At 42.7% G+C, this 12,103-nt stretch overlaps 1 protein-coding gene across 1 annotated transcript in view; it reads left to right on the top strand.

Moving 5' to 3' along the window:
* Selenof (selenoprotein F) overlaps nucleotides 1-7,564 on the top strand; it is a 33,348-nt gene extending 25,784 nt beyond the window's left edge. Inside the window, 3 exon segments of the mRNA NM_001256866.1 lie at nucleotides 1,307-1,370; nucleotides 5,128-5,177; nucleotides 6,795-7,564. Of these exon segments, the coding sequence (NP_001243795.1) occupies nucleotides 1,307-1,370; nucleotides 5,128-5,177; nucleotides 6,795-6,926 (246 nt within the window). The 3' untranslated portion in view covers nucleotides 6,927-7,564.
* Nucleotides 7,565-12,103: the final 4,539 nt, after the last annotated feature.

Genomic DNA, 12,103 nt, shown 5'->3' with positions numbered 1-12,103 from the left:
AAAAGTGATCTTTGCCATTGGCTGTGTCTCATCTGAATTCACAGCACTGATTTGCATATGAGTTTTTACTCCAAAGAGAAGGGGCAACTTCTGTAGCTATAAAAACAGTTGACTGCTGAGTGTTTCAGTTGAGTTTCATCAAGAAAATTATTTGTGTAAGTCTTTTGTAAGGAGATTTTTACTAGTTTTTCTGATTTTACACAGTACTTCTTATAATAATTACTTTTCAGAGATGGTGGAAGGCTGGAGAGGTAAGAGCACTGGCTGCTCGTCAGAGGATCTGAGTTTGATTCCCAGCTCCCACATCCTGGGGCTCTGATGTTCTTTTCTGGTCTCCACGGCCCCCTACATATATGTGACAGACACTCAGACAGATACACATAAATAAACATGTCTGAAAACTTGAATGCTGAATTTTGCTTAATATTAAGCCACTATTGGTTACGTGATATTGAAAACAATCTAAAGACCTCCCCGAAGCAGCTTGTTGAATTTCATCATCACGCTCCCTCAATGCCTCTGTCCGTTGCCAGCACAGCTGAAGCTCCTCTGCCGTTCTGAATACGGTATTGGCACCTGGTCTTCCTATGAGGGACACAGTCTGAGAGTCACTAATGTAGAAATGCACAGGCAAGTCTGAACTACCAGTAATAGTAGTCTTTGGTTTTGCTGTTGTTGTTGTTGTTGTTGTTGTTGTTGTTGTTGTTGTTGTTGTTGTTTGGTTTTGGGTTGTTTTTTTTTTTTGGTTTTGGGGTTTTGTTTTGTTTTTTTGAGACAGAGTTTCTCTGTAGACCAGGCTGGCCTCGAACTCAGAGATTTACCTATCTCTGCCTCCCAAATGCTGGCATTAAAGGCATGTACCACCACCTAGCTCAGTAATATTTTTTAACCAGGCTTGTGGACAGGTAGCATATATAGCATGGATACACCAAAAAAGCCATTTCATGTTCTGTGTAGGACAGAGTAGTATTTCAGCATGCCGCCCAAACATTTCAATTTCAAGCATTTATTTCTGGAATTTGCAGTTGGCATGGGTAACTGAAACCGTTGGTTATCGGGCCCCTCAGCTCTAGCTTGGCCCCTCCTTGGCCTGGAACTGTACCGTTTTTCCCGTGCGCTGGCGTGTTTTGTAGGAGTTCTGTATGCCTGCTTTACTCTAAAGCTTGCACTATGGTGCTACTTCACAATCCTGCCTGAGTCAAAACCCAGAGTCACACACGAGCTTGGCAGTGCTCTCTCCCCTGAGGATCACCCCGGTTCCATAAATCTGTTCCAATTTGTAAGTTTCCTGGTTTTCATTTCACAGCTGTATGCAGGCGCTATCCTTGAAGTCTGTGGATGAAAATTGGGGCGGTTCCCTCAAGTCCAAGGTATGTAGCAACCATTGAAAATTCATTTGCAAGAACAATTCATTTCACTCAACATTCCCAGGACTGTGGATGTTCAGGAGTACACCCTGTAGCAGTATAGGAATGTTCTGCATTCTTTTTTCCAGAGGGGGAGTTTTAATAGAAAACTATGCCGACCAGGTTATTTACTATAAACAAACACAACATGAAAGTTAGATTTAAAACAGAGCCTGAAGTGAGTCTTTCTTTAGAAAGATACTCTTGTCAGGTGTAAATTTAGGGTAGATTTTCTTTCAGCAGATAGAAATAGAATTCTTTTCAGTAACACATTCTAGTATGTTTTTTAGAGGAAGTTACAGAACATTGCATTAAGTAGGCCTGTACAGTGTCACAAACCAGCAAGAGGAGAATTAATGACCACAGGACTTAGGGATGCATTAGAGAATCATTCTGTGTGTGTCATCACAGGGCATTTTAGTGACAAATATGTTAAGAAATAATTGTCCAAGTCTGTTCTTGCCATTAACATCAAACTGATGAGCCTCGCATCTCCGGAAGCCTTGCATGTTTACCTTGAAAATCAGCTTTATGAGCAGTCAGGGCACGGTGACACACGATTTTAATCCCACCACTTGGGAAATAGAGCCAGCCTGATCTACAAAATGAGTTTCAGGACAGCCAGGGGTACACAGTGGGACCCTGTCTCAAAGTCACCAGAAAGGAAAGAGAAAAAAGAAAATGAGCTTTCTGAAACGGACTCCTTATCAAAGCAGTTCCTTCTTGGTTTTGGTTGGTGCTTTGGCTCAGGTCTCACAGTATCAGCAGGCTGCATGCTCAAGTGAGGGAGCCTGTGTGAGCCTGTGGAGCTAGAGTCACAAGCGTGTGCCACCACGGCTAGCTTTCTTGTAAGTTGAAGTACAGACGGTTCTTTTTGTGTCCCTAAAATCTGTTTGGATTTTTGGCACAGACTCAGCCTCCTAAATACTGTGCTTACAGCTATGCACACCCCGAGTTGAACTCAAGGTTCTCTTGCACCCCCTCCCAGCATCACGCTTATAGCTGCACACACCCATATTTAAATTCCTATAGAGTTTTTCAGTTGCCCTCCATTACTTTGTAAATTTTATTATAAATTACAAACTGGGCTTGCTGACCCCAGGTAGGAATCAGAAATGAGGCAACTAGTATATCCCTTATATTTTAAAAGTTAAGTTTTTTAGCTGTCTTTGGGGGGGGGGTCTATAACAATAAGTCTTTCCACCAAGCTGCCCGAGCCCTTTTGCCATGTGGGCGCTTTCCACCAGGCCGTCCAAGTTCCGCCCACTGCCGCGTTAAGGTCCCAAGTAACAGACAGAGACTTATATTAAGTACAAATGCTGCTTGGCCAATGACTAGAATTCTCATCTGTTAGCTCAGTCTTAATTATCATAAATCTGTGTATTTTATTAGACTTACCGGACGCCAGCGGTAAGCGTCTTGTCTTCCCGGGCTCACATGGTGACTCTGTGCTTTCTCCTACTTTTCCCAGAATCCTCCTTGACTCCTAGTCCCCCCTATCTTGTTTTCCTATTGGCCAACAGTACTTTATTTATCAACCAGTAAGACAATCATCTACACAGAAGCGCATTCCCCATCGGGGGTCTGTGCTAACAATGGGGCCCAGGACCTTCCACACGCTACTACGCCAACATTCTACTGCTGAGCTGTGTCCCTAGGCCTCTGAGCACGCATTTTAATGTACTTTTCCAGTTTACTTTCTCCATCAAAGCATGTGGGACTGTTTTATCTGTTACAAAATGTCAGATTTAGTAATAAATTGTTTTACATGAGAATAGGAAAAAGTCCTTTTGGCATCTTTATTTATGTTAAAGAAAGGCACCGTTTTATCTTCAAGTTGATTTTTAAATTTTCAGTTCTTTCTTTCATTTTTATTGCCATATCTTTGTCACTCCAACATAATGAAATCTTTCAACTCAAAGTGCTTATTACCTATTGTTAATGTAATAATAGCATTTGGGCTGAGGTATATCTTAGTGGTAGAGTGGCTACCCTGAGGTAGAGCACTAGCCTGAGGTCTTGCTGGCTTTGATCCTTTGCATTGAACAATTGCCTTGGTGCTGGCAATTGAATCTCAACCCAGCTACACGGTTTTGTTTTGTTTCCATTTTCATTGCACGCAGCACTGGGCTGGGTAACATTTTCATACATGTATATGACATACTTTGAGCATGTCTCCATCCCCATATGTCTCCCCACTCCCAGACTCAGTTGTATATTTCCTACAAAATGAAAGAGAAAGCCAACGATGTTGTTTGTCCTGAGGCTGACTCAGTTCACTTAATGTGACACTTTTTATGGGTCCCTTTCCTTTATCTTTATTTCTTGGTGGTCTAAGAAAATTGTAGCCTTCATGGCATTAAAGAACCCATGATGTTGTGTAGTCTGTGCAATACAATGTGTATATATATCTCAAATAACTGTTAAAAGCATCATTTACTGCCTGTACAGCGTGGCTTGCTGCTACAATATTCGCCTCTTTCAGAATTATGCTTCTGGGTCTATGTTTAGCAGAAACCCTACTGGGATTGATCATTAGTGATTCACCATGGCATTCCTTTTAAGTCTGTTCACTCAGTCCAGCCCATTAAAAGGCATTTGAATGAATGGAAATTATTAAGTGTGCTGACAGCTCTGCTTGGTGTGTAGGAAAGATTTTAAATAGTCTTTTTCCCATAGTAGTTTCTTACATAGCTGAAAAAGTGGCCTGAATAGCTGGAAGTGTGTTAAGTGTAAGGTGGTGTTTTGCCAGGCATGCATATAGGATGAGCCAATCAGGTAATCTACAATATGGTGTTTATTGGCTTCATTCATTTTTATTTTCCATCTATATGGGTTTTTATTTCTTTATTAATAAGATCTCTTTTTGTGTGTTAACAGTTTTTACCTATTTTTTTTTCATTTTTACTCGAGTTTTGTTAATGGCAATGTCCTGCTGCCCTGAAATTCCTGTGTTTATGTAAACACATCTGTAAAAACGTTTCCTTTAGGGCCATGCATAAGAGAAGAGTTTTATATTTCATATTCATTAAGTTCTTTATATTATACATTTGATAATGTTCCAAGCCCCTCCTTTATAGTTACTTAATCACAGTTTAGGGGGGTTATTTGTTTAATGTCTTCTTTACCAGATTATAAATTTACTAAGGGTAAGGATTATATATATTTTATATACCTTTGCTGCCTGGAACATAGTAAATCCAGTAAATATCTTTGCAAATTTAAATTCTTACTCCATCTGTAATATAAGGTGATGTAGGTTCCTGGTTTTTTTCTTAGTATTTGACACTGTCCCATCAACTAATCCACATAAGCACAACCCTCAAGTGTGCATATCCCCACCACTACCACCATCCTGATTCTCTTTGTAACTCCGTCGCTGGAAGATTCTTACAGGTGTTTCTGTTCTGGGATTGGGGATCACGTGTAGGTAAACTGATTTCTCCTCGTATTTCTTTTGTACTGCCACAGCTGGTGACAGCTGAACTGTGCTATCATTCTGTCAAGCCCACAAAACTACTGTTGGAGTCTGGGCTACTGTTCAATTTGAAACAATGTCTTAAGCATTTAGATAGGGATAGCTCTACATTTGTTCATCATCTCCTTAAATTTCCTTAGTTCTCACCTAGAACGTACTTGGTTTCATTCAACATATTGTATTTAATCTTGATAGCTAGCTTGGTGACCCATTTGAATCTTCTTCTTTTTTTTTTCCTTTAAGCTTTTGTCAGAAGCGATAAGCCCAAACTGTTCAGGGGTCTACAGATCAAGGTAAGGGGACATGGTGGGACGGATTAACTTACTAGAAATTTTTAGAGACTAGTTTGTGATTTACCAAAAATGCTGAGTCAGATGTTTAATAGACTTTGACCCTGTTCTCCCTGGTTTGGGTTCTTCTAAAAAATGCTGTTTTGTGGTGCAGGTTTTCATAGTTCATATAAAATATGGCTTGACTGTCTTATTCTTACTGTTGGCAATAGAGATTGGCCATTAATCTTACCCACAGTTATTGTCATGTAATATTTACAATTAAATCTGTTTTTAAAGCCAGTAAGACAATAAATACAAACGTGAGCCTCAGTAAACTGTTTGCCCTCACTTGGAACTGGGCTTGGAGTCTGTAGTTACAATTGTATGGCTGTGTTCTGAGGAAGCCGAGCAGGCACCTGCGCTTGCACCAGCAGTCAGTGCTCGTTCGTCCCTGGCCCCAGAAGCCATTTTGTGGTTAATGTCTCTGCCATTTGTTTGGGAGTTTGGGGTGGGATTTATGGTTTGCTTGGTGGGCTGTTTTGTTTTGTTTTTGGTGTTTTGGTTGTTTTTGTCAAATACTTTTTGTGTATCTGTTGCTATGGTTTTACTATCTGTTTATAGTAAGAGGTTGTATTAATTAATTTTCAGATGTTATACCAGCCTTGCAAATGCTAAGCATTCTGCAGTCCTAGCCTCTCGTACACATTATTGGTGTGAGTCACTAATGATTTTGTTGAGAAATTTCATAACTGAATTAGTCTGTCTAACCTATCTGGATTTTTGTTGGACAATGAATAACTTGAAATAAACATTTAAAAATCTTAGAAACAGTTTATGTAGTAGCCTCGTCAGAAGTGTGTAGGTATTGTTCTCAGTGTCATTAGCATTGACTTTAGTCTAAATGCCCACTGGTACTTGGGAGTAAGCTAAGTGCTTAATGTGCAGGCTCTAGCACCACAGAAAATAAAAAGATGGCGAGTGGGAACCCCTCCCCCCATGGCTAGAGTTAACCCTTTAAACACTGAAGCTTATAGGTAGGAGAGTAGTGGCTCAGCAGTTAGGGACACTAGCTGCTCTCACAGAGGACCCAAGTTCAGTTCACAACACGAGCGTGGCCACTCACCTCCACAATTCAGTGTCCTCTTCTGGCCTCTGAAAACACTGCATACACAGCCACACAAAAATGAAGGAGTAAATCCCTATAAACACAAGCATAGTAGCAGGAAATAAGTACCTTGCTTACCACCGCTACATTTTAGTTGTAGTTCCACATAATTTGGAAAAAGATAATTGTCATAAATTGTTCTGCATTTGTCTGTCACTACCATTAAGTGTTAAGTTCACTGGATTTGGGAGAGCCTTATCTATAATAAAACTTGCCGTATTCAGTAATAGGCTTTAAAATCCCAATTAAATTATCCAGCAGATAATTCTCTCCTGGGAAGTAACATGTAGTTTTCTTAATTCTTAAGAGTTTTTGAAATCACATTCAAGTCTTTTCTGGAAAACACTTCCTGATGATTGTAATGTATTATTAAAAGCTGTTAAAATTGTTAGTACAGTTGAGCCATTTTGGTGTTAGTTGAGAGTAAAAAGCCTCCTTGTAAACAGGAAATGATGATATCTCTGTCTTTGTAGTATGTTCGAGGTTCAGACCCTGTCCTAAAGCTTTTGGACGACAACGGGAACATTGCAGAAGAGCTGAGCATCCTCAAGTGGAACACAGACAGCGTGGAAGAGTTTCTCAGCGAGAAGCTGCAACGCATATAAAGCTTGCCTCCTTGTTCTTCTCTTACTGTCAGACGGGCTATCACAGAGATAGAGAATGGTCAGTCATTTCATGTATGTCACTAATGTTCTGAGCACACCCATTTCTTAGAAATTTCTGTTCTGCACTTGTTGATACCACTAATGACATTGCTTTGTAATCGGCTTCTGGCTAATTATGCAAATAATAGCTTCTGATAATTGGCCCAGTTTTATAAACAACAGAATCTTCAATAAGAGAAGTTAATAAAGGAGACACCTCCTTTGCTGTGTGCTCCTTTGAAAGCAACAGAAAACCACAAAACAGTAAGATGATTGGACCTCAGCAACGAGCCTGCTCCTTGGAGACCCTCACATCTTTTGTATTGCCCAGCTTTCTTTTTAGTAGAAGTATTTGTGCCACATGAAATTTTTGTAGCCTTATTATTATGGGACAGATTGAAAATATACAGTAAGAATGTAAACTCATAAAGGTTTGCATTAATGAGGATTACACAGAAAACCTTTGTTAAGGATTTGTGTAGATCTGATAATTGGCAGATTTTTATGTTTTTAAATATTCTTACAGAAAAGTTCCATTTAAGAATGTTCACTTGTAGGACCAAAATACAAATAAAAACTTTCAAAAATGGAATTTAAAATTATTCTGGTTTGTCCTGTCCTGTTTCTCAATGCATTCCTTTTTCATATAAGCTCCTTTTGAAGCCAAAAATACAAAAAATGACTATTATTTGGAACTTAATAGCTTTTAATTGCAAACAATGTGAAGTGATTATTAATCTATCCGCCCTCTTTTGTCATGTAACTTCTAAAATTAAGTCTTTTTAGAGTCAGTAAGACAATGAATACGAACCTGTATGACTTGGCTCACCAAGTAATGTAAGAGACCCTGGCAAAGGGTGCTCTGCTTGTGATCATCTGCAGTGATGCAGGGGCCTGCGATTTGACAGCCCAGGTCTTGGTGAATGTGCCAGTGATCCTCGGTGGTTATTGCTATTTTAGAACAAGAGGGAGATTAAGCCGGTTGTGGACAGAGAAGTTGCCACCACAGACAGAAGAATAGAGGTATTGAAGGATGAAACTTCAAAAAAGAACTTCTGGCATTGACATAGAAAATAAATTGGGCTGGCTTCCGGGCAGGAAGAGCCAGTTAAATGAGTATCTGCTTGGGGAGGGGAGTGAGATGTTTAAAAGGAGGCCTGAAAAGTCTATTGTCTTCTAGTGAGGAGAGATCAGAGAAGCCGAAGCCGCAGCATCCAGAGCAGAGCCTGACAGAGTGTCTGCTGCAGCCTACATCTTAATTGAGAGTTTCTAGTCCATCAGCCAATTCAAAGTGGTCTTGCCGTTTGAAATCCAAGAACAGCTTTTTAAAGAAACAAAACTACTGATTACCCAGAAAGGGGTGTACATTGTGATTTAAAAAGCACCGTCTTTGTACCCAGTTCCTGGTGCTTGATTGAGCTCGTTCAAATTCATAAACCGTTGTGACTTTTCTCCACTTTCAGAATTGTGTTACTAATAATTTCAACTGTTTTAAGTTCCCTCTAAATTTTGCAGAGGTTTTTAAATAAGGGCCTGTGAGCAAGAACTGCCTTCTCCTGTTAACATGATTGAAGCTTAAACATGATTCTAAAATCCAAAGTAGAGTACTGTAAACAGGAGCATGTGACATGTATGTGCATAGGCTGACAGAGATCTTGCTCGAGGCTCCTGGAACACAGCTTCAGTATTCACTGACGCCGCAGAACGCGGGTTCCGTATTCACTGACGCTACACAGCTTCCGTATTCACTGACGCCGCAGAACACAGCTTCCGTATTCACTGACGCTACACAGCTTCCGTATTCACTGACGTTACAGAACACAGCTTCCGTATTCACTGACGCCACAGAACACAGCTTCCGTATTCACTGACGCTACACAGCTTCCATATTCACTACGTTACAGAACACAGCTTCCGTATTCACTGACGTTACAGAACACAGCTTCCGTATTCACTGACGCCACAGAACACAGCTTCCGTATTCACTGACGCTACACAGCTTCCATATTCACTGACGTTACAGAACACAGCTTCCGTATTCACTGACGCCACAGAGCTTCCGTATTCACTGACGTTACAGAACACAGCTTCCGTATTCACTGACGCTACACAGCTTCCGTATTCACTGACGTTACAGAACACAGCTTCCGTATTCACTGACGCCGCAGAACACAGCTTCCGTATTCACTGACGCTACAGAACACAGCTTCCGTATTCACTGACGTTACAGAACACGGCTTCCGTATTCACTGACGCCGCAGAACACAGCTTCCGTATTCACTGACGTTACAGAACACAGCTTCCGTATTCACTGACGCCGCAGAACACAGCTTCCGTATTCACTGACGTTACAGAACACAGCTTCCGTATTCACTGACGCCGCAGAACACAGCTTCCGTATTCACTGACGCTACAGAACACAGCTTCCGTATTCACTGACGCCACAGAACACAGCTTCCGTATTCACTGACGTTACAGAACACAGCTTCCGTATTCACTGACGCTACACAGCTTCCGTATTCACTGACGCCACAGAACACAGCTTCCGTATTCACTGACGCTACAGAACACAGCTTCCGTATTCACTGACGCCGCAGAACACAGCTTCCGTATTCACTGACGCCACAGAACACAGCTTCCGTATTCACTGACGTTACAGAACACAGCTTCCGTATTCACTGACGCCGCAGAACACAGCTTCCGTATTCACTGACGTTACAGAACACAGCTTCCGTATTCACTGACGCCGCAGAACACAGCTTCCGTATTCACTGACGCTACAGAACACAGCTTCCGTATTCACTGACGCCACAGAACACAGCTTCCGTATTCACTGACGTTACAGAACACAGCTTCCGTATTCACTGACGCTACACAGCTTCCGTATTCACTGACGCCACAGAACACAGCTTCCGTATTCACTGACGCTACAGAACACAGCTTCCGTATTCACTGACGCCGCAGAACACAGCTTCCGTATTCACTGACGCCACAGAACACAGCTTCCGTATTCACTGACGTTACAGAACACAGCTTCCGTATTCACTGACGCTACAGAACACAGCTTCCGTATTCACTGACGCTACAGAACGCAGGTTCCGTATTCACTGACGTTACAGAACACAGCTTCCGTATTCACTGACGCCGCAGAACACAGCTTCCGTATTCACTGACGTTACAGAACACAGCTTCCGTATTCACTGACGCCGCAGAACACAGCTTCCGTATTCACTGACGCTACAGAACACAGCTTCCGTATTCACTGACGCCACAGAACACAGCTTCCGTATTCACTGACGTTACAGAACACAGCTTCCGTATTCACTGACGCCGCAGAACACAGCTTCCGTATTCACTGACGCTACAGAACACAGCTTCCGTATTCACTGACGCCACAGAACACAGCTTCCGTATTCACTGACGTTACAGAACACAGCTTCCGTATTCACTGACGCTACACAGCTTCCGTATTCACTGACGCCACAGAACACAGCTTCCGTATTCACTGACGCTACAGAACACAGCTTCCGTATTCACTGACGCCGCAGAACACAGCTTCCGTATTCACTGACGCCACAGAACACAGCTTCCGTATTCACTGACGTTACAGAACACAGCTTCCGTATTCACTGACGCCGCAGAACACAGCTTCCGTATTCACTGACGTTACAGAACACAGCTTCCGTATTCACTGACGCCGCAGAACACAGCTTCCGTATTCACTGACGCTACAGAACACAGCTTCCGTATTCACTGACGCCACAGAACACAGCTTCCGTATTCACTGACGTTACAGAACACAGCTTCCGTATTCACTGACGCTACACAGCTTCCGTATTCACTGACGCCACAGAACACAGCTTCCGTATTCACTGACGCTACAGAACACAGCTTCCGTATTCACTGACGCCGCAGAACACAGCTTCCGTATTCACTGACGCCACAGAACACAGCTTCCGTATTCACTGACGTTACAGAACACAGCTTCCGTATTCACTGACGCCGCAGAACGCGGATTCCGTATTCACTGACGCCACAGAACGCGGGTTCCGTATTCACTGACGCTACACAGCTTCCGTATTCACTGACGCCACAGAACACAGCTTCCGTATTCACTGACGCTACAGAACACGGCTTCCGTATTCACTGACGCCGCAGAACACAGCTTCCGTATTCACTGACGTTACAGAACACAGCTTCCGTATTCACTGACGCCGCAGAACGCGGGTTCCGTATTCACTGACGCTACACAGCTTCCGTATTCACTGATGCTACAGAACACAGCTTCCGTATTCACTGACGCCGCAGAACGCGGCTTCCGCATTCACTGACGCTACAGACCGCGGGTTCCGTATTCACTGACACCGCAGAACGCGGATTCCGTATTCACTGACGCTACAGAACACAGCTTCCGTATTCACTGACGCTACAGAACGCAGGTTCCGTATTCACTGACGTTACAGAACACAGCTTCCGTATTCACTGACGCTACAGAACACAGCTTCCGTATTCACTGACGCTACAGAACGCAGGTTCCGTATTCACTGACGTTACAGAACACAGCTTCCGTATTCACTGACGTTACAGAACACAGCTTCCGTATTCACTGACGCTACAGAACACAGCTTCCGTATTCACTGACGTTACAGAACGCAGCTTCCGTATTCACTGACGTTACAGAACAGGGGTTCCGTATTCACTGACGCCGCAGAACGCGGGTTCCGTATTCACTGACGCTACAGAACGTGGGTATAAAAGTCACATAATTTAGGTGCATTAAGAACGTCATTGTCCACTAAATGATCTTTGGGGATTCTCTTTTAAGCTGATCTGTTCTGCCTTCTGTTGCTTTACTCGTTTTCCTCTTCCAGCTTCCATCCAGAGACCAGAACTCTTCACATAGGAGTGTGGTCTCTCTCTGTGTCCGAGGCAACCTTTAAACCTCTCACAACAAAGCACACAATTACAGTTAAAATAATGAAGAAAGAACATTACTAGGAAAAAATCACGTACAAGACAGACATGCTAGGCATCTTGGAGAATGTGAGGTAAGCAGGTAGAGCCCAGAGGTCGCCTCTCCCCCCAGCCCCTAGACTGCCTGTGAGCCCCAGGGATCCTCCCGGCTCTGCCTCCCCAGC

The sequence above is a fragment of the Cricetulus griseus genome, assembly GCF_003668045.3.
Source record: "Cricetulus griseus strain 17A/GY chromosome 1 unlocalized genomic scaffold, alternate assembly CriGri-PICRH-1.0 chr1_0, whole genome shotgun sequence".
In the NCBI taxonomy this organism is placed as follows: Eukaryota; Metazoa; Chordata; class Mammalia; order Rodentia; family Cricetidae; genus Cricetulus; species Cricetulus griseus.
Note: the sequence above shows the minus strand (reverse complement) of the source record. Positions and strands in the feature narration are given on the sequence as shown.